This window comes from Pelodiscus sinensis, unplaced genomic scaffold (assembly GCF_049634645.1).
Source record: "Pelodiscus sinensis isolate JC-2024 unplaced genomic scaffold, ASM4963464v1 ctg55, whole genome shotgun sequence".
Taxonomy (NCBI): domain Eukaryota; kingdom Metazoa; phylum Chordata; order Testudines; family Trionychidae; genus Pelodiscus; species Pelodiscus sinensis.
In genome coordinates, this window is record NW_027465994.1 from 576656 (window position 1) to 599304 (window position 22649).

The 22649-nt window shown below is 47.1% G+C and overlaps 2 protein-coding genes across 3 annotated transcripts in view; one reads left to right on the forward strand and one right to left on the reverse strand.

Annotated features, from left to right (window-relative positions):
* LOC102457870 (oocyte-specific histone RNA stem-loop-binding protein 2) overlaps nucleotides 1-22649 on the reverse strand; it is a 147518-nt gene that overhangs the window by 60266 nt on the left and 64603 nt on the right. The window contains exon 2 of the mRNA XM_075917906.1: nucleotides 21525-21617. Coding sequence (XP_075774021.1) covers nucleotides 21525-21564 — 40 coding nt within the window. The 5' untranslated portion in view covers nucleotides 21565-21617. The remainder of the gene's footprint in view (nucleotides 1-21524; nucleotides 21618-22649) is intronic.
* On the forward strand, nucleotides 830-21539 carry GFRA3 (GDNF family receptor alpha 3). Of its 2 annotated transcripts, XM_075917900.1 has the most exons (8): nucleotides 838-1512; nucleotides 8955-9227; nucleotides 10123-10215; nucleotides 11837-12182; nucleotides 12257-12366; nucleotides 13781-13915; nucleotides 16156-16286; nucleotides 17276-21539. In XM_075917900.1, the coding sequence occupies exons 1-8, from the start codon at nucleotides 1419-1421 to the stop codon at nucleotides 17411-17413; spliced, it is 1320 nt and encodes a 439-aa protein (XP_075774015.1). In that variant the 5' UTR covers nucleotides 838-1418; the 3' UTR covers nucleotides 17414-21539. The 2 variants fall into 2 exon arrangements, with proteins under 2 accessions (XP_075774016.1, XP_075774015.1); XM_075917901.1 differs by lacking the exon at nucleotides 16156-16286 and having other exon boundaries at nucleotides 830-1512.

Consider the following 22649-nt stretch of genomic DNA (forward strand, 5'->3'; position numbering starts at 1 on the left):
GAAAGTAGTCGGGATGCATTTTTTTTTCTGACACCCCTCCCCCTTTTTTGAAAAGCTGCTTTTCCTCAAAAAATGATGTCTACACGGCTTTTTGAAAAGGGAGGGATTTGCCAAAAAACCCTCATTCCAACTACTTTCACTTTTGAAAGGTGAGATAGGAAGAAGATAAGCAAATTCCTGGGGAATTTGCATATCCTCTTTCAAAACTTCAGCGTAGTCTAGATGAGCCCTTAGTCTCCTCTTTCCTAAGATGAAAAGTCCAAGTCTCTATAATCTCGCTTTATATGGGACCCATTCCCAGGGCCAGCCTTAGGCCAATTCAACCGATTCCCCAGCGTGGGGCCCCACGCCTGAGGGGGCCTGCGCACAGGGAAACGACGCATGCGCAGTGTGCTGGGAGCATGATGCTTGCGCAGGGCCCCCGGGCACACGATGCATGCGCCGTGCCGCCTGGGACCCCACGCATGTGCGGCCCCCACGCTCTGTAGAGTGGGCCCTACCCGTTCAAAACCCCTCATCATTTTTGTTGCCCTTTTCTGAACCTTTTCCAATGCCGATATATCTTTTTTGACATGAGGGGACCACATCTGTAGGTAGTATTCAAGATGTGGGAGTACCATGTTTTAGATAGAAGCAATAAGATATTTTTCTGTCTTATTGTCTATCCCTTTTTTAAAGACTCCTAACATTTTGTTTGCTTTTTTGACTGCGCTGCGCACTGAGTGGATGTTTTCAGAAAACTATCCACAGTGACTCCAAGATCTCTCTCTTGAGTAGTTGTAGCGAAATTAGTCCCCATCATATTGCATGTATAGTTGGGATTATTTTTTCCAATGTGCATTACTTTACATTTACCAACATTAAATTTCATTTGCCATTATGTTGCCCAATCACTTAGTTTAGGGAGAACTTTTTGAAGCTCTTCACAGTCTGCTTTGGTCTTACCTATCTTGAGCAGTTTAGTATCATCTGCAAATTTTGCCATCTCACTGTTTACCCCTTTTTCTAGAGGAATCAGCAGGGTGTGGACCCATCGCCCACCACCTAGTTCCTCGCAAGTTACGTGAGTGGCGGGGCTGTTTTCTGTAGCCGCACTTTGCCGACCACGCCACAGGTTGGGCACACGTTCTGCAGACACGGGTAGAAAATCACGCGGAGCCCGAGCGCAGAACAAGGGCTGCGCACACGTGCGGTCACCCCCCGGCAGCTCCCAACCCGTGCCAGTGCGTGGGGAGGGGGCAGAGTCCGCCGGGGCTGGGGGAGGAGGCTGCCGCCAGCTGGGAAGCAGAAGGCCCGGAGCCGGCGGAGCGCAGCGGGAGGCTGCCCAGTCCGCGCTCAACATCGGGACAGCGCGGAGCCCGCAGCGGTGCCCAGCAGCAGCCGCCCCCAAGGGGAGCGTGAGGAGCGCTCGCAGGGACATGGGGACCCACGCGGAGCCGCGGGACCTTGGGCGCCTGGCCGGCTCCTGCACCGGGATCCCGCTGCTGCTCGGGCTGCTCCTCTGCAGAGCGGGTAAGTGCGAGGAGCTCTGGGCTGCCGGCGGGGAGCTCGGGGGCTCGGTGTCGCGCTCTGGACTGCCAGGGGCTGGGAGCCAAACCGCGGGCCTGTGCGGGGCGCTCCCAGCTCCGCTCGGCTCCCCGGAGACGAGTCCCCCCGGGCTCACGGTCCTGATTTGAACCCGGCGCGGGGCTGCTGATGGAGGCTGCCTGCTCCTGGAGCCCTGCTCATACGCGGCTGGTATCGATTACCCCCAGGAGCAGCCGGCTCCGCCGTGGCTGCGGGCGATCGGGAGCAGTATGATCCGGAGGGGCCCAAAGAGCCGTGAGGGCTGGACTCGGATTGTCCCAGCCGGCTCTCGGGGCAACGCCGATTTTCAGCAGGGAACCGCGGCCGCTCCTTTGTGTGGCCAAGGCGCAGCGCTCCCCAAGCTGCGGCGGCGCTTAGAGATCTGAGCTGAAGTTTGTTCCCGGGATGGTTCCCGGCATTGCTCTGTGCTGGAGCCGGGGCAGGAGGCTGGTTAGCTGGCGCCCGGGGAGGAGCTAGCATCTCTCAGGAAGGCCAGGGGACGGGACAGCAAAGCCCCAGCAAGCTACTGTATCAGGAGAGTGCTTCCCTTAGCCCTCAGCCCCGCTGTTGCTAAGGCGCCTTGTCCTGGTGGGGGCACCTAGCTAGCTGCACAATGTTTTATATAGAAGCGGCCAGACCACTGGTCAGATCAAAGGTCCATCTAGCCCAGCATCCTCCCCAGGGCCAGGTGCCCCAGAGCATGTTCCAGGTTTTGCCCCAGTTTAATGAGCTGCTGCAGCGACAGACTCACTTGGAGGCTGAGCAGCTGATAAATTTCCCCAAAGCAGAAGGCGTCAAGAGCTGCAAACAGCCCCGAAGTACATAAGAATATAAGAACGGCCGTACTGGGTCAGACCAAAGGTCCATCTAGCCCAGTATCCTGTCTGCCCACAGTGGCCAGGTGCCCCGGGGGGGTGGACCGAAGACAATGATCAGCGATTTGTCTACTGCCCTCCTTCTCCAGCCTCTGACGAACAGAGGCCAGGCTCAGAAGAGACTCATTCTTTGGAGCCCAGACAAATTCATTGGATTTCCTCAGGTCCAGTTATTACCTTAAGCGCCGGTTTTATGGAAGTTTGTGTTCCTGGAATCCAAACAACTCCCCAATTTGGGAGTTACCCAAAGTAGGAAGACCCCCCTTCCCCAGTTGAGCCCCATGTGCCAGGGCTGAGGGAAAGGGATCCCATAGCCAAAGCGAGAGGAAGAGGCAGCTCAGCAGAGACAACAGAAGGTGGCTGCAGCCTCTTTTCAGGAGTCCATGGGAGAGCACTGCTAGTGCCACATGCTCTCACACAATGGATTTAGCTGGTAGCCAACCCAGTGGCCAACTTGTGTTTTTCTCCCAGGTTTCTTGCACTGCTTGGGACTGTGAGTGTCCCCAGGAATCTGTCACTAAAGAACAATCACAATCAAAGGGCCTCACCTCAGGGTGGCAGGTGTGCACAGAGGCTGTTCACTGCTGCTCTCTTGCCTACTGTTGCAATTAATAGGCTTGCTAATGTCCCACGCCATCATGGCAAAGCCAGGATAATCCACTTTCTTCGGCCTTTGCATTGCTGAGATGGTTGAAAATATAGGAATTACAAAACCCATTTCATTCTACTGCTTTCACCCCCCCCCCCCCCAAAGTCCTGTCTGCAGTGGTAGCTCTAGGGATGATTTTGAAATGTCCTTTATTAGACCAACTTCAGCTGGTGAGAGAGCTGAGTAAGCTCAAAAGCTTGTCTCTCTGACCCATAGAAGTTGGTAAAATAAAAGATCTCAGCCACCTTGTCTCTTACATGCTGGGACCAAAACAGCAACTATAATTTGGAATTAAAGATGAATTGTTGTATTTTTGATGCTTACAATGCAGTTCCTTTGATTTCTGTCCCTCTTTGGCCCAACTCTCAGCTGTGTTTGTATTTCTTAACGGAGGAAAGCTTCAGGGGATAGCTGAGTTAGTCTGTACAGGATAAACTTAAAAAACAACAAATGGTCTGGTAGCACTTTATAGACTAACAAAATGCCTGTGTCTAGACTGGCCAGTTTTTCTGGAAAATTAGCCACTTTTCTGGAAAAACTTGCCAGCTGTCTACACTGGCCACTTGAATTTCCGCAAAAGCACTGACTTCCTACTGTAAGAAATCAGTGCTTTTTGCGGAAATACTGTGCTGCTCCCATTCGGGCAAAAGGGCTAGTGTAGACAGCTGAGATTTGTTTTGCGCAAAAAAGCCCCGATTGCGAAAATGGCGATCGGGGCTTTTTTGCGCAAAAGCGCGTCTAGATTGGCCACAGATGCTTTTCCCCAAAAAGTGCTTTTGCGGAAAAGCGTCCGTGCCAATCTACACGCTCTTTTCCGAAAATGCTTTTAACGGAAAACTTTTCCATTAAAAGCATTTCCGGAAAATCATGCCAGTCTAAACATAGCCAATATGTAGATGGTATCATCTACATGTTTTATTAGTCTATAAAGTGCTACGAGACCATTTGTTGTTTTTTAAGTTTATTAAAGAAGGGGTTTGCCTACCAAACAGTTGTTTTCTTTAACATAATCTTTGCGTAAAGACTGAATGGCGGCATTTGTGGCATCACAATACCAGTCTGTAATTTCAAAAACACATAGCAGGAGGGGGAATGAGGCCCTGAGAAGGAGAACAAAATGTTTGTCCTTTTGTCCTAACATTTGATTAATCATTGTTTTTGCCTCAGTTATATAAAAATCAAGGACTCCCAAAAGTGAAGGTCACTCACATCACTTCACCGGACATTTATACAAACCACAAGAATGCCCAGAGTTTAAAAATATATTAAAAAGAGAAGAAATATAAAAGCTCATACTGCAGAATTTAAACCAGTGTCTCGCTATTTGGCGATAGGAGACATAATACCCCATACCTCCCTAGTGTGAGGTTTCTTGTACCTTCCAGGAGTCATTACAGATAATGGAACCATTTGGTTGTTGGGAATGTGCGTTGTTTACAACAGTATCTGGATCTGATATTATGGTAATACCTAGAGAACCCAGAGTCAAAGCCCATTGTGTTAGGCATGGTACCTAGATATAGTGAGAGACAGTCATTGCACCAAAGAGCTTATAACATCACATTTCCTCTACATTACTGCCAGGCTAATGGCAAAGCACAATCATTTGTCACTATTGCCAAGAAACTACTAACACTGCATACCAGAATGATAGAGACTCCTGGGCAGCATTACTGGAAAAATTAGACGGCATGGGCAGAAGTCCAACACAGCGTCACATGTCATGCTGCACACAGACTCTGCTGCCTACAGCAAATAAACTTTTGAAGCCAGCAACAGTGGAAACTGGTGACAGAACAAATTAAGCAGCAGTGACAGGCTAAAGCACAATTGGAGTTGCAGCTGGCAAGGGATCTGAAGGGTAAGAAGGGTTTCTGCAGGTATGTTAGCAATAAGAGGAAGGTCAGGAAAAGTGTGAGACCCTTACTAAATGGGAAAGGCAACCTAATGATAGATGATGTGGGAAAAGCTGAACTACTCAATATTTTTTTTGCCTCTGTCTTCACTGACAAGATCAGCTCCCAGACTGCTTGGGCAGCACAGGCTGGGGAACAGGTGAGCAGCCTTCAGTGGAGGAAGAACAAGTTAAGAACTACATAGAAAAGCTGGGCATGCACAAGTCCATGGGACTAGACCTGATGCATCTGAGGTTACTGAGGCAGTTGGCTGATGTGATTGCAGAGCCATTGGCCATTATCTTTGAAAACTTGTGGGGGTTGGGAGTGGTCCCAGATGACTGGAAAAGGGCCATTGTAGTGCCCATCTTTAAAGAAGGAAAATCCAGGGAACTATAAGACCAGTCAGCCTCACCTCAATCCCCAGAAAAATCATGAATCAGGTCCTCAAGAAATCCATTCTGAAACACTTGGGCTATGTCTACACTCGCGGCTTCTTGCGCGAGTAATATGCAAATGAGGCTAAGTGTGGAATATCGCCAAGCCTCATTTGCATACTTAATGAGCCACCATTTTTTTCAGAAGAGGCTCTTGCGCAAGAAGGAGTGTCTACACTGCCCCTTCTTGCACAAGAAAAACCCTCTTGTGCAATGTCGTTCTTCCTGAAAAGTAATAGGTGTAATGGCATTGCACAAGAGGGTTTTTCTTGAGCAAGAAGGGGCAGTGTAGACGCTCCTTCTTGCGCAAGAGCCTCTTCTGAAATAAATGGTGGCTCATTAGGTATGCAAATGAGGCTCGGCAATATTCCACACTTAGCCTCATTTGCATATTACTCGCACAAGAAGCCGTGAGTGTAGACATAGCCTTGGAGTAGACGAAAATGAACAGGAACAGTCTTGTGGATACACTAAGGGCAAGTCCTGAATAGACTATAAAGTGAATAGAAAGCTGCCTAGAGTGTCAGGCTCAGCAGTAGCTTAAAGTCTAGGTGGCAGCTGGGATCGAGTGGAGTGCTCCAAAGGTCCATCCTGGGGCTGGTTTTGTTCAACATCTTCATTAATGATCTGGATGATGGGATGGATTGCCTCTTCAGCAAATTTACGGATGACACTTAGCCGGGGAGAGAGGTAGATACACTGAAGGGTAAGAATTAGGGATGTAAAATCCTGTTGAATTGTTTAACTGGTTAACCAATTAAAGGGGGGACAGGCAGGGGAGTGGGTCCTCCGCACAGGTATGGGCTGCATCGGCCAGGCTGAAGCAGCTCCTGCCTGTGGCAGGCAAGAGTGCCCAGCAAGCAGGGGCTGCTTCTGCCTAGCCAGAGTAGTTCCTATCCATAGGAGGCCTCCCACAGGGCTAGAGCAGCTCCTGTCCCCTGGCAGGTGAGGACTTGCTCCAGCTCTCACTGGTTAACCTTAACCATCAGCCTCACCAGTTAACCAGTTAAACGTTCACATCTCTAAAAGGGACGGGGTCCAGGGTGCCCTACACAAACTGGAGGGTTGGGCCAAAAGAAACCTGATGAGGTACAACAAGGACAAGTGCAGAGCCATGAAAGAATCCAAAACACTGCTACAGGCTGGGAACTGACTGGGATTACAGTGGACAAGAAGCTGGAGATGAATCAGTGTGCTTTTTCGAAAGATAGCGGCCACACTGAATGGACACTATCTCGCATTTAAGCTGTGATTACTATGGATGGAGTGGTCACCAGGGCACCTGTGCTTTTTCCTCTTTCCTCTCCTTTCGAAAGAACTCTCTCTTCTTTGTCCACACGTCTTTTTTTAAAAGAGCTCTTTCAGAAAAAGGCTTCTTCCTCACAGAAAGCAGTTTACCAATGTCAGAAAACCCCTTCTGTTCTTTCTATTGTTTTTCGAAAGACCATGATTGCAGTGTGGATGTAAGTGAAGTTTTTTCGGAGAAATGGCCGTTTTTCCGAAAAAACTCTGCAGTGTAGACATACCTTGGGCTGCATTAGTAGGAGAATTGCCAGCAGATTGAGGGAAGTGATCATTCCCCTCTATTCAGCACTGGTGAGGCCACAACTGGAGTATTGTGTCCAGTTTTGGGACCCCACTACAAAAAAGTTGTAGACAAATTAGAGAGAGTCCAATGGAGAGCAAAAAAAATGATTAGGGGGCTGGGGTACATGACTTATGAGGAGAGGTTGAGGGAACTGGATTTATGTGGTCTGCAGAAGAGAAGAGTGAGAAGGGATTTGATAGCAGCCTTCAATTACCTGAAGGGGGTGTTTCCAAAGATGATGGAGAGAAACTGTACTCAGTGGCCTTGACAGAACAAGGAGCAATAGTCTCAAGCTGCAATCTGGGAGGTCTAGGTTGGCGATCAGGAAAAACTATTTCCCCACAAGAATGGCGAAGCACTTGAATTGGTCATGTGGGGAGGTGATGACATCTCCATCCTTAGAGGTTTTTAAGGCCCAGCTTAAATCCCTGGCTGTGATAATTTAGTTGGAGTTGGTCCCATTTTGAACAGAGGATTGGATTCCTTCTGAGCACTCTCCCAATCCTAATCTAGGATTCTACAACAGCAAATAATATGAGAGGTGCCAAATACCTTCTTGAGTTCCAGACTGTACACCCAGAACACCTACAGATGGAGACAAGATGTAAGGCAAGCACAGGTATCCAAAGAGAAGCAACAAGCTTAAACATGGTGGAAATACAAGGACAACTCTCCTGCCACAACCATTGTATTCTAAGAGCAACCAAGAAACAATTGTCCTCAAGAGATGGCCCACATAGATCACATACAGGAACTGAATATATAGAAACTGACAATGATAGAGTAATGAGTTCACCCACTAGTAACCATGAGAAAGTGGCAAATACAATGCCAGTTAATCAACCTGCACACAAATCTCTGAAGAAAAACACTAACAGGTAGAGGGACTTCAAATAATAACCCTCCCAGTGGAAGATCCCTAAAGTTGACAAGTTTCAAAGACTCCTACATTGTTAATTCAATAATTTCAATTAACATCCATTATTAGGAAGAGAAATACGTTACAAGTGCTCTATACTAAAATGTATATACACCAATATATCTCTCTTTAATATTAAGGGTCCCATTGATTACTGTAAGAATATGTAGCATTGTTCATAAGTGTCACAGGTTCAATCTGTACTGCAAACAGATTTTTAAATGCAGCACTTAATATCTAGTTCCAGGCTGAATCAGTGGGGACAGCACAGACTCAGAGGGGGTGAGGACCCTTTACACACCAATCCCAGACACAAAGCACTCCTAAATACCACGCTGGGGCACTGACTCAGAGAGGAGAACTCATCACACTGAGTAATCTGTATAATCTGTATAACACCTTGCAAACCCCAAACCCAACTAAATCATCCCAGCCAAGACTTCAAGACGGGTCTTAAAAACCTTTAGGGGTGGAGATTCCCTTACCTCCCAAGGGAACTCATTCTACTGCTTTATCATTCTTGTGGCAAAATAGCTTTTCCTAATATCCAACCTAAATCTCCCTCACTGAAACTTGAGAGCTTTGCTCCTTGTTCTGCCATCCGTCACCACTGAGAACAGCCTGGCTCCCTCCTGGCTGTTTTCCTTGGGGATCTATGTAAGTACCAAACAGCCTTGATCCCGATCAGGTTTGGAAGACTGAAAGCCACCCATAGGAGGGTTTAAAAAAAAAAAAGATGGCAGATGACTTTTTAGATAGCCACTTGCTATCCCTTTGCACCAGTGTGGGTCCCTGTTTATGGCTACCCTTTCCTTTCTAAAGGGAGGGAGCGCTTGTTCTCCACTTGTCCTATAGCAATAGCAGAAGATTCCATCTCACGCAGATCAAATACTCATTCCCATGTCTGCCTTCAATGGATGGTTTTGCTGAGATATGACAGAAAACCTGCAGTAATGGTACTAAAACAATTGTTGTGTGGGTCTCTACATGAATGAAGCCCTACTATTGTTTTCCTACTTGAACAGGAGGCCTTCTTGCTCTGCCAAAGGACTGCATAGCAGCTGAGGAGGTTTGCCTGTCAGACCCTGTTTGCAGTGCCACCTATCAGGCCCTGGAAAACTGCTCCCTTGATAAGACATCTTTCCTCCCTCTGAAGCCTCACACCAGAGCAAGGTGCCTGGATGCAGAGCTAGACCTCAGAAGTAGCTCTTTACTGCACTGCAAGTGTCGCCGACGCATGAGGAGACAGAAGCACTGCCTGCACATCTACTGGACTGTTCACTCTGGCTTCACACAGGGTGAGATGGAATCGTTATGTTCTCTAGTAATTACACAACTCTTCTTACAGTTACCCACACCCCAGCAAGGCAGGAGAGGAGGTCAATGGGAAATACTAGCTCTGATCACACTAGCCCTAGATGTGGTTGCTGGAGAATCACATTAAACTTTCGTTGTAAAGCATCAGACACAACTCATCCCACTTCCTGGGAAAGAGACATCACTGGTGCTTTACAATGAATGTTTAAGAAATGAATGTAACAAATAAAGCTTGGACACAGATTTCATTTTTGGTTTAAAAATATGACATGAGGTGAGTTTATTTCCATTAACCAGTTCTGGAGCTGGAGACTTAGGTATAGAGATCCTGGCTAACCAAGAGGACCTCAGAGAGTCAGAGAAGGAGGAGAAGGGAGGTTAGGCTGCAACCTAAAGAACTAAAGAAAGCTGCTTCTGCCCCTGCCGTGAACACAGAATTAATTAAAAAGGGGAAAAACAGTGTTATCCTGAAAGCTGCTGTCTCTCTGCTTCACTGTCAAAAGTTTTGCCTAACCTCCTCTCTCCCCAGCTCCCTGCTATATTTTAAAGAAACTGTGTACATCTTCTCACGCATGCTGAGATGGGAAAAGAAACAAATGAAACCTAGATCTAATCCTGGCCACAGTGAAGCCAATGAATGACTCTCACGTCAAAGCTGCTTAGTAACACACTAGTATCTCTGATAAGTCTGGAGCCATGGCTGGCTCCTGCTGGCTCACCCTGGTTCTTGTGTAAAGTGCTGTGTTTCTGGATGAACTCCAGCTCTGTGGGTGCAGCCAGATACGTTTTGTGTGTGCATGAAAGTCTCTCTAAAAAGGGAAGCTGGTTCCAGTGTCTTTCCCCACCATCCCTGAATGTGTCCCTCCCCTTGCCTAGGTTATTTCAATTTGGAGTCTTCTCCTTATGAGGATCCAGCAAAAGAAGAACCCTGGAAGATTGACTACAACAAGCTGGAAGCTTTGGTTTCAGGTAGGGATCATGACAGGTGCACATTTCCCCCTTTTACTTCCTTTCTCAGGGGCTACCTACTGGATTGACGATTGTTGAGTGGAAAAATGTTTTGAGGCAACATCTTTAAAAGTGGTCAGTGGAACATTGGCTCCACAGAGCCTTTGATGGACAAAGGGGGCTTATGGTGTCAGCATGTCAGAAAGCATGGGGGGGGGGGTCTGTAGCTTCCCTTATAGACAGTGGGATCTATCTAAAAGGTAACAGGTTAGGAGAGATCAGAGGGACAGTCAGAGGAGTGGAATGCATCAAGAAAAACCTAGTCAGGAAAGAAGTCTAACAATTTCCATTATGTAAATAACCCAGATTTTATTAAACTATTAAGGTACAATAAATATTGGCTTTTTCTCCATTACTTTCATTTCCCTTTTGCCTGTTTAGTAAATCAAAGGTTGGACAATATCCACTTATTCCAAAAAACATTATTAGACCCCAAAAAAATCTTCCATATCTTTTGATATTTTTGCACATCAATTTCTCTATAAGACATCCCAACTATGAAAAAAGGAAATTATTTTAAAAAGCCCCTGCCACTGATTTATTGCCTCCTATGACCTGCCAGCACCCTGAAGGGTAGACCCATTGATGGCTGTTAGCCAGGATAGACAGAGATGGTGTCCCTAGCCTACGTTTGCCAGAAGTGGGAATGGGCAATGGGATGGATCACTTGATGATTCCCTGTTCTGTTAATTCCCTCTGGGGCACCTGGCATTGGCCACTGTTGGAAGACAGGGCATTGGGCTAGGTCGACCTTTGGCCTGACCCAGTATCACCGTTCTCATGTTCTTATGCATAGGGTTCCCTGAGTTGCCCTCTCATTTGCAATCTTAAACAAAAACCATTAGGAATATTTATGACCAGAGAGATAATTGTACAATGTAAGTTACTTATGAGGGTTCATAATTTTTTCTAGTCAATAGCCAGAAAGTGAGTGGTAGAAACCAGCATGTGCGCCATTCAGTTTAATTTTTTACATCAAACATCTCTTTCATTGCTCTCCTTAAAAGGAATGTATGTGTGCATGCACGCAAGAATATGGGATTATTTCATTGAGCTATTTTTTATTTGTTTAAATAATGGAATTAAATCAGTCTCATCACAGATACATCAATAACTTCTGGTCCAGGAGCTCAGACCCCCTCCAGACAGGGGCTCCAGTATCCCACAAAAACCCTGTAGTCTAGATGTAGCCTGAGAGGGGAGCTGTTTTTTAAATTGCATCTCTGACTCAGAGGCAACAGCGTGGAGTGGCAGGGGTGCCTGCCGGCCCTGCACCCAGGGGCTATAGAATAATTCAGTAACCGATAAGGATTCTCAAGGTTAATTGACTATTTAATTAATCAATATTTAACATCCCTAGTTGGGACAAGGCCCTAATCACACCAACACTGGGCAGAGTCAGCTGGCCACATGCCCCTCCATTTTCCCAAGAATCCCTGGTGAGTGATCACTGAATCACAGAGTAACAGAATGGAAGCTTCCCTTTGCCCAGCTCCCAGGGGCTGCCGGAGCCTGCAGCTCCTCTTGCTCCCACTTGAAATCTCTGAGATTTACTGTCCCTGGGTTTCTGTTGGCTTTTCAGGTTCTCATTTAGCAAGGAGCAGTGAAAATCCCTGCCTGAAAGCAACTCACGTCTGCAGTCTGAATAGCAAATGTGCCCGTCTGCGCACAGACTATGCCTCCAACTGCACGAAGGGGGCAGAGTCTGGAGGCACCTGTGACCAACGTAAATGCCGCCAAACACTACGACATTTCTTTAAGAAGGTCCCTGAGAGTTTCACCAAGAGGCTCCTGTTCTGTCCATGTCAAGATGAGTTCTGTGGAGAGCGCCGCCGGAAAACCATTGTCCCTGAGTGCTCCTTCCAGAACAGCATCAAACCCAACTGCCTCCTCCTCTTGGACTCCTGTCACAAAGACCCTATCTGCAGGTAGGTCTGGCACAAGGGGCATTAGCCCAGTGAAAAGAGCAATCTTGACTCTGATGCTCTTCTTCTTCCTACAGATCCCAACTGGCTGATTTCCAACAGAACTGTCAGCCTGCAGCCATGTCCCCAGATGGCTGTGCTCAGCACAACCATGCTGCATGCCTGCAAGCTTACATGGGGATGATTGGTAAGTGGGGACCAGAGGGAGACACAAGAAGGCTTGATAAAGAGCATGTTCTTGGACATGCATAGCGCTGGGGGGAGAGAGAAGAAAGCATGCCTGAAGGTGTACGGAGCTGAGAACCAGCAAGGATAGAGCCCTGCTCTTATCTGAGCTTGAGATCACGGTGTTGAAAACACGTGAGCCTGACCTATGTTGGTATTTGCCCTGACCCGGTACAGGCAGAAACTAAAGAGGAACTCAGCATTCACAACATATATGCCATCCACAAGGCTACAGACTACATATTCTCCAGTTCTCCCTCCAGTGACAAGACAGCAGCATCGCCCTCATGTCTCTAGACACCAAATCTATTTTGCTTCTTACAAAGGCGCCCTCTCTGCAGTGCGTGAGCCGCAGAGGCCTGCTCACCTGCATGATAGAACCACTCCCGTCACTCCAGCTAATGGGTATTTTACAGACTTTTATCCTTTTCCTATCCACATGAACCTCCATTCTCAGGGTCCTTGGTTACTGGCATCTTAAGCCCTGTATTCTCTCATGGTTTGGTTGTCTGAGCCCTGCTAAGCCACTATTAGTGACGTGTTCAGCAAAAGCCTTCTTGAGGGTACTGCTGAATTCAAGGGATTTCAGCTGTCCCCCATCACATATCCCCAGCGTGGCTTCCTGGGAAGCTGCAGTAGACATGAATCTGCAGTGAAGCTGTACAGGCCACGAGCGAGTGGGCTCCTGAGTTGCATTTCCACACTATCCCCATGTCCTTGTAAAGTCTCCACTGTGAGAACAAGGCAGCTGAACTGTATCTCACGGTCAGGCTGCAGCTGCATAGTGCGTGCCTGGGAACAGGCCATAGGCAGTCAGTTTGTTGGCAGAGGAAACTGGAAGTAATGGTGGAAGAGCCAATTACTGACACATGCCACTCTGCACTCGCTACCCACCTTTCCACTTCTGGCTTTCTTCCTTTAGGCAGTAATCAGTGTGCTTCAATGTTAGGGCCACTTGGGTGGGGTACACTGGCTCCCTGGCCCCTCTCCCACTCTTTGGCAATGTCCCTTCCCTCTCTGGGCAGAGTGACCCCAGGGCAGCAGGTTCCCTGCCTCTCCTGCACCCGAGTCCTCGAACACCTCACGTGCCCCAGACAGAATGCACCTCAGAGCAGAGTGCTCTCTGCCCCCAGCTCTGCAGGTGCCTCAGTGCCCTTAGGGCTAATAACAATCTGTGATACAATGGCAGTAAGACATGCAAATACCATTTAGTTCCAGTACACAGAAACGGCCCAAAGGATGGGCCTCCCTAGCCTTCAGCTTGTCTAGAGGACTCTAGAAACCCAGAGCAGAGATGAAGCATAAGTGTGAAGGCCATGGTGTGGTGCCCTGATTGGAGGCATAAACAAATCCTGATTCTCTTTTCTTGGGAACAGGTACAGCCATGACACCAAACTATGTTGGGAACTCCAGCACGGAGGTTTCGCTGTGGTGCACCTGTGAGAACAGTGGCAACCAGCGGGAGGAGTGTGACCAGATACACAGCATGTTCATCAGCAATCAATGTCTCAGTAAGTGCCACACAAGCAACATGGGTCACAGCATAATTCAGTTCAAACCTCTTCTTGCTTTCCAGGCCTGACACCACACAGTCCCTGCCTACAGCTCCAGCCCTGCTCTGCTTTGGCATTTCTCTACCCTCTCTACTCCACCACTAGTATCTAAAAGTGTGTCACAGGGAGGAGGGGAGGAAATTGTTCTCCCTGGCCTCTGAGGACAGGACAAGAAGCAATGGGCTTAAACTGCAGCAAGGGAGGTTTAGGTTGGACATTAGGAAAAACGTCCTACCTGTCAGGGTGGTCAAACACTGGAATAAATTGCCCAGGGACGTTGTGGAATCTCCTCCTCTGGAGATATTTAAGAGCAGGTTAGACAGACACCTGTCAGGGATGATATAGACTGTGCTTGGTCCTGCTGTGAGGGCAGGGGACTGGACTTGATGATCTGTCAAGGTCCCTTCCAGTTCTAGTGTTCTGTGATTCTAGTGCCAGACTAGAGACTCCCTTTCTCTGCTCCTACAGGCATCTCTGACCTTTCTTCCACATTACACCATTTGCCGAGATCTGACCAGAAAGTCATTGTTCTGGCCCCATTCAACCCCACTCAGAAACTCACTTTTGCAGTCCCACTCAGAAGAAGTGTGGAGGTAGGAGAGAAGAAACCAGTATCACACTGGTATCCGCAGCTTACTGAATAACTACACAATCATTCTCACCACCATCATCTTTCCTTCCTCATCTCCCCTTGCCTCAGATCCTCATTTGCTGGGTAGAGCCTGGAATTCCTGGTGTCTCTGTGAGACAATACAGTTCTGGGTGCGCAGAAAATAAACATTTTTTTGACCCACCACAGCCTGGATAGACCATGTCACGGGCCAGCAGCTCAGCAATAGCTCTCAAATCCTGTTGCCCGAGCCTGGGTAAATCCAGCTGTGTCCAGAGCCCCTATTCCCTTCGTCCACCTCTGCAATGGGTTTTGTTAAGATCATATATTTTGGGACTACGAAAGCTTTCAAAGGGCATCAACTAAAGAAATGAACATCCCTACAGGATGGTTTAATGTTTATGTCTTTTCTATTTACATAATAGTGTAGAGCAAAAATCTCACCCCCCAGCCCACAGACAGTGCCTACCTCAGATGCATGCTAACTCAGACACTCACTCTTCAGGTGACACAATGTAGAAGTGGAAATCCCCCATTTAGGCCAATCCACTGTATCCCGGTGGGGATGGTACAGCTAGACTGGTGGGGGGTTGCGGGATACCAGAGGTATCCCGAAAAAACTTCGCTACATCCAGGGAACGCGTTTGCTCTTCCGCTTTTTTTTTGCGGAAGAGGAAGTGCGCTCTTTCGGAAGCCCCTGTATTCCTTATTCTACAAAGAAGAAGGGGGCTTCTAAAAGAGGGTTTTTTCCTGACTTTTGGCCCAGTCTAGACAGGCCAAATGTCAGAAAAGCCTCTTCCAACAAAAGAATCGGAAAAAGGTATGCAAAATGCAGAGTGCATTTTATGTACCTTTTTCTGAACAAAAATTTGTAGTCTAGCTATGCCCTGAGATTGGTCCCTGTAGTCTGTTCTGTGGTGTTTTATCCAGCCGCACATTCGCTGTCCCCCTGTGATATGCCACTGCATACGTCATTTACACTACCCAAAGCAAAATCACCCTGACAGGCCCCAACACAGCCTATATTCCAAGCAAAGGAGGAAAGCACCTTAGACCAGTACTGGGTTGTGGACTGTCAGGCACTGGGTCTCTTTGCTGCAGGATGGTCAGGTGACCAGAGGGGAGGAGGGGAAGGGGGACTAAGACTTGTCCTGGCACCACAGACTGTGCTGTGCCCTAGAAGTGGCTGGAAGCAGGTCTAGCTCCTAGAGGGGCGGGGGAGTGCACAGGTCTCCATGCACTGCTCCTGCCCCAAGCACTAGCACAGCACTCCCATTGGCTGGGAACCCACTGCTGGCTGCTTCTCGGGTACAGCCTGGACAGGAGGACAGGAAACCTGCTATAGCCTCCCCACTGCATGGCTGTCTTGGAGCTGCTCAAGATAAGTTCCTCCTGCCCTAGCCCTGATCCCCCCAAAGCTGGAGCCCCCTCCTACATTCCAATGCTCCCATCCTCAGCCCCACCCCAGACCCTACACTCTAGTCAAATTATGTTGGGACACAGGCATCAACCATTTTTTTCAACTGGATCATGAGAAAAAAAGTTTGAAAACCACTGCCCGAGACATTTGTTTGACTTCTACCTGCAGAAAACTCAGTTCAGTCTCAGATGAATCTAAGCCAAGCAGTTCCGGAGGGGCAGGAAGAAATATCTTATACGCCCTCCCTGAGCTTCCAGGGGAACAGCACCAACATGTCTCCTGCTTCAAAAATGTTCCAGGTATGAATCTCTTTTCTACTTTTGTAAAGCTGCTAGTAAAGTGGCCTAGAGAAAGTGACTGACATCAGAGAAACTCAGGATCTTGAAACATAGAATCATAGACTCACAGAATACTAGAACTGGAAGGGACCTCGAGAGGTCAAGTTCAGTCCTCTGCACTTAACAGCAGGACCAAGCACCATCTAGATCAGGCATGTCCAAAGTCCGGCCCGCGGGCCAATTGCGGCCCGTGTTCCGGTTTAATACGGCCCCCCAGGTAATTTGGCAATATCTATCTTTTATGGCCCCCAACGAATCCATATGTATTGAGATGAATACATTGTAAAATCTCAGTTAATGTCAGTTGGTCTAAATCAGTTATAAATATATTTGGACACAACATGTATACTTGGTGTTATGTTCCTGTTCATATTTTTTGAACTTAAAAGTTGACAGACACCCTTTATTACCAATAATATGTAATGTACTTTACAATGTTCCTGACATATATTTCAGCTTCCTGGATTTTTTTTTTCATCTGGCCTTCAGATATGAAAGGCAGAGTGATTTAACACCTGTTTAGATTTGTCACCCATGTGATGAAATGAAAAGTATGCCGTTTGCAATAAACTTTGCATAAAATAGTTAATTTGCATTTAATTTTAATGGTTCAAAGAATGTCAGGCAAAATGGTCGGCCCTCACGCATGTTCACTTCATCAAATCTGGCCCTCTTTGAAAAAAGTTTGGACACCCCTGATCTAGATCATCCCCAATAGATGTTTATCTAACCTGCTCTTCAATCCACAACCTACCTAGACAATTTATTCCCAGGCTCTGGGAATCTTCAGGAGGGAGTTGGTACATATCAAAGCCTAGGAAACATACCCCCTTCTCACATCTGTTCCATCCATTTGCAGAGGGGTCAGAGTGTAGGGGTAAGAGACACTACAGCCAGGGGCTGAGTGAACATGGTCCTAGCTGAATTAATTTCTTCCTTTCCCTTCCCAGATCGTGGAGACAAAGATATGGCCAGACACCTCAGAACACAACAGCATGCCCATGACCTCCTCTGTGTATTCTGGAGCTGGGGTTTCCTGGCCCCCAATGGCCCTGCTGCTGCTGCTACTCCTGCTCAGCCCACCTTAACTTGACACAACTGGCATTTGTCTCCCGCATAATTCTCCTTACTCTGCACCCAGACGCTGTTCTACTATCTCACCCTTGGGACCTGCAGAGAAGAGGAACCAAACAGTCTCCCCCAGAACAGGAAGGCCTGCGTTCTTCTCCTAGGAGAGAGTCATTTCATTAGCACTGCAGGGGCTAACACTAGCCCCTCCCCGCATGCCTCCCACCGCAAGAGGAAAAGCAGCCAGCTGGGAGACTTGAGGGCACTAATGTGTTTGTGTTTGTGTGTGTGTGTGTGTGTGTATTTGTTTTTAAAACAAAGATAGTTACAATTCTGTGCAAACAGCACTTAACTTTTGAATGAAGGAGGAGAGGTGCCCACAGGTACCTGCAGCATAGCTCCAGCTGGCCGATTGGTGCTCTTCCTCTAGAGCAGGAAGAAGCAAACTGGTGCTCCAGCAGTAGACACCTAATTCTATGGTGTCCTAAGAGCAGAGCAGGGCAAATCCACGTGCAAACGCCTCTGTAAATACAGGCTTGGGATTCTGTTCAGGACCCTTTTAATCATTTTCAAATCCATTAATTTAAGCCTATAAAGAAAACCATCCTGAGCCTAAGCAAGGACGCTGGCCTCTGCTCTTGTTTCTTGTCTCTTTCAGCCAGCCATATGGTCCACTCTCCATGCTAGCAAGAGATTTAGTCTTGGAGTTCAGCGCCATTTCTTCACTCAGCCTCATTAAACCTTGTCCAGCATATTGGGACACAGCCTGGCGAGACCATGCTTTTCTAGGACTTCAAGGAGAATGCATGCAGGCCATTCAGTTGTAGCCACTCCAGCTCTCTAGGGATAACGTGTGCTGATCTGCAGAGCAGACCTCAGGTGGTCTACAGTGACCTTGCATCCCTTCACATACCCCTTTACTCCTTTCAGTCTCCCTCCTCTTTGTCAGGTTCAGTTTTATGACCTCTTGATCCTGGGTGTAAACAGTGTTGTGTAACTGCTATTCTGTTGTGCTGTGATTGCCTGTAAACAGGTGGTGTTAAAAGTGAATATTGACTTCTGAGTGCAGGTTAATAGTCCACAATCAATTGTAGGAAAGAGCTGCCTTATCAGGGAAGCTTATGTTTTCAGGAGAGCAGGCAGGCAGCTGGGAGCAGCTCCTCTGCACACAGGTGGTGTGTGGCTTTGGAAGATACAATGTAGCTGGGCAAATGTAGCTCCTGGAATGTCTGTGCAGTAGTCAGCTCTTTCTGCTGATCCCTGTGTTCCATTCCTTCCTGTCCCTCGGGAAGGATTCCTGAATACCACAGTATCCCTCATCTCTGTGGATGCACAAATTGCGTCTCACCCCTGCACCTCTGAGCTGCCTTCACGTTGAATCCTAATCTTCTCTATGCACTACTCACTGAGGCATCACTTTCTCCCTGCTGCTGCAAGAAGCAGGGACACCACCTTGCCCAGCAGAGGGGCTGCACCTAATTTCCACAGGTCACAGTCACTGCCACCATTAGCAGAGAGGGCTGATCTACAGATGACAAGATGTCCCCTTGCACTGGCATCTGGCTGCTTGGATTACGAGGGAGCATGGCCATTATGTGCTTCCTGCACCTCCATAATCAAGCTGAGGAAGACCATATTATAGGCCTTCCTGGGCTCCCTTTGCTGTGCACTAGTCAGACACTGATATGCAGGGGCTGGCAGTTCCCCAAACATCCTTATTACAATATAGCAGGAATTGCCATTTCCAGAGATAGGTGGTGGGAGGAGAAGAGGTTGCCTTCCCAGTGTCCCACAGGTGCATGGAGTCCAGAGGAAGGATGGGATGGCAAGCCCCTGTGCAATGTTCCCAGAGTACTCCTATCATTTTTCCAGCCACAACATGATGTGCTCCCTATGGTAGTCAGCCCCCTCTCTCCTCAGTATTGTGGGCAGGACCCTCAGCGATATGTAAGTACCTAAATCAGTGGGAGTTAGGTAATAAATCACCCTGCAGATCTAGCCAACTAATTCTCAGACTGTGGGCTAGGACCCCACAGATCCTGTTTTCATGGGTTTGTCAGGGCTGGTGTTAGTCTTGCATTGGTCTAGGCTTCAGCCCTAGGAGGTGGGGCTCATGTTACAGGTCTCTGCCTTTGGTTAAGCCCCGGGCTTTGGCTTTGCCTCCTGCCCACCAGGGCCGTGGGGCTCTGGTTTCAGCCTGTGGCGGTAGGGCTCAAGTTTCAGTACCACTCCTCGCATTGTGCAGTAATATTTGTTTGTTGTGAGAAGGGGGTCACAGTGCACTGAAGCCTGAAAAGACCGGATCTAGACCTACATGCTTTCCCCATTCAACCTCCCTCCTCTGCCCACAGACATTGTGCTCTCAAAGGCAGGTGATTTGTTTGATCTGGGGCACCTTAGAGCCAACCTAAGGTTGTGGAATCTCCATCACTGGAGATATTTAAGAGCAGATTAAATAGGCATCTATTAGGGATGGTCTAGATGGTGCTTGGTCCTGCCATGAGGGCAGGAGACTGACCTTGATAACCTCTTGAAGTCCCTTCCAGTTCTAGTGTTCTATAAACACAGTTGTAATTTTATTACATCCAATTTGTCACTGAGACTCCAGCCTTCCATCTCCAGTGTCTGACTCGCTGACTGAGACTGCAACTTCATGTCCTGAACATCGAAGGCCAATGCTGAGCTCACACTGAGACAGGTCCTTTGAAGTTAAATAAATCCTGCTTCAATCAGAAATATAGAGAAATCCCAACTGGAGTTTTTTGCTTCAATCTTCCCTCTCCTTGTATTTACTTTCATACACACCCCTGCCTCTCACACACTCTTCACCTGCTTGTAAGCACACAACCCTACTTCTCTACACACCTGTAGACTCACATCCACTCGTATACAGAGCTATTTGCATAACTGCTCCTGCCTACAATCCCATTCTTGCTTCCACAACTACATGCCTCTCCTCATAAGACACACACCTGTGCAGTGACACACAGGCAGCTGTTGCGTACTGCCACACACAGTGATGGAAACCATCCAAGTTTGGATCCCGAATAATTTTAAACTGTTATTTGAAGGAAGACTCCAAAGTAAGAAGAAAAGGGACTTATGTATTATTTGTATTCCAGTAACATCTGAGGACCCTATTGTGCTAGGGCTCAAAAGATTATCTGCTTTAGGTTTCCTAACATTGCGAACAATAGTGATGCTGAACTGCTCTGTTAACACCCATGAGAAATTTTTGCAGAATTTCCATCATGCAGACAAATTTTGAATGGAGCCTTAAAGACTGTCTTCCTCCTGCAAAGGAGACACATGCAATGCAGCTCCCTTTGTGATGCGAGGAATTGAGATTTATTTTCAGGGCTGTCGAGTAAATGTTTCTTACATAATGCATTTCATCAGCTACTCCGATTCACCCACTGCTTCACCACTTCAGAGAGACAGAATGTCCCAGGAGCTTCTTATTTCAGTAGAAGCTGCAGTGAGACACATGAGATTGACTCCTGATAGTTCTGATGTCAATGGCATAAACCCAGACCTCCTGATTACATACGGTCTTATTACAACTCAGGCTACGTCTACACTGCAGAGTTTTTGCACAAAAATGGTTGTTTTTTGTGCAAAAACTTGCAGAGAGTCCACACCTCAAGCGCGGTTTTGCACAAGAAAATGTACAGTGAATCAACAGAACAGAGGGTTTTTGCCATGTAGGTATTCCTCTTTCTACAAGAAATAACTCCTTTTTGCACAAGAGTTATTGTGCAAAAAGGTGTGTGTGGACGGGCAGCAGGGTTTTTGGTGTGTGGAAAAACACCCTATCGAAAGAAGCACAGGTGCCCTGGTAGCCGCAAAAAACTTCTTGTGTAAGAAGCCTGCAGTGTAGATGGAGCCTCAGTGACTCCTACTTAAATGAAAAAGTTGGTGCAACAGAGATCACTAACGATACTATAGTGTCTTAAATATAATTCCAAGAATAACAAATAATTTAATAGAAACTCTCCATTATGACAGTCTTAGCACAGGGTTCCATCAAAAGCAGAGAAAAGAGGAAGCTTTATGTTGTAATATAAATTCTATTACTTTTTTAAAATGTAAGATAAACCCAAAATATCTATAGTAAAGAATAAATGTTACCTTCCGACTCTGAAAGACTGTTGCTTTCTGTTGCATTCATTTCCTATGTCCTGCTCTGCTCAGGTGCCACGGGGATGATGGTGATAAAGGAACCTAAAAAACAGAACAGCATCAAGCAGGAGCTCCTTCCAGGGAGTCTCAGGGCAATGGCAACTCTCACTGAGCGCCACCACAGCATCAGTCATGGAGATGAAAGATTACCAGAGATTTCTAAAAGCTGTTTAAAAATTCCCTTAATGTAGATTAATTGAAAATGTATTTAAAGAGTTTACATGTCTCCTCAGATCCAGTATGCCACACAATCCCTCTGGGGGTTAGGTAAGTCATTGTTCCAATTTTAAAAGGTGAGGAAACAGAGACATTAACCATACAATGGGTTGGTGCCAGAGATGGTCTGCAATTTGGAAGTCCTAGACTATTAACCCTGTACTCAATCCACTTGATCACACAGGAGTAACAAAGCAAGCTATATGTGACTGAAATTTCTCTTTACACAACTGCCAGGATCAATATCATGCAGATAGGAAAAAGCAACTGATGCTAAACTTCAGTTCAGACAAAAAATCCTGATTTTTATGTTCCCCACACTTGAAACATGCTGACAGCAGCTATGTCTAGACTGCAGGTTTTTTCCAGAAGAGATCTTCTGAAAAAACTTCTGAAAGAGCATGTTCACGCTACCAATGCGCATAGAAAAAGTGATCTGCTTTTTCGAAAGATAGCATCCACACTGAATGGATGCTCTCTCGTACTTAAACTGTGATTACTATGGACGGAGTGGCCACCAGGGCAGGGCACCTGTGCTTTTTCCTCTTCTTCCGAAAGAACTCCCTCTTCCCCATCCACACACACCTTATTCCGAAAGAGGATTACCAATGAGGGAAAACCCCCTCTGTTCTTTCAATTTTCTTTCGAAAGACCACAATTCCAGTGTGGATGTAATTGAAGTTTTTTTGGAAAAACAGCTATTTTTCCAAAAAAAACCCTCTGTAGTGTAGACATACCCAGTGTCAGAATTTGAGACCGGTGGGATAACGCTACAGCTTTAAGATTCTGGGGAGAGATGAAGAGCCTCCCTCACAAGCACAACCTAAAAATAACAAGCATTACAAAGCTGCTGGACAG

Excerpts from the sequence above, each read along its gene's own strand:
- GFRA3 (XM_075917900.1), top strand. The coding sequence starts at position 1,419 with ATGGGGACCCACGCGGAGCCGCGGGACCTTGGGCGCCTGGCCGGCTCC. Across the intron at positions 1,513-8,954 it reads GCTGCTCCTCTGCAGAGCGG|GAGGCCTTCTTGCTCTGCCA; the intron begins GTAAGTGCGAGG and ends CTACTTGAACAG. Across the intron at positions 10,216-11,836 it reads GCTGGAAGCTTTGGTTTCAG|GTTCTCATTTAGCAAGGAGC; the intron begins GTAGGGATCATG and ends TTGGCTTTTCAG.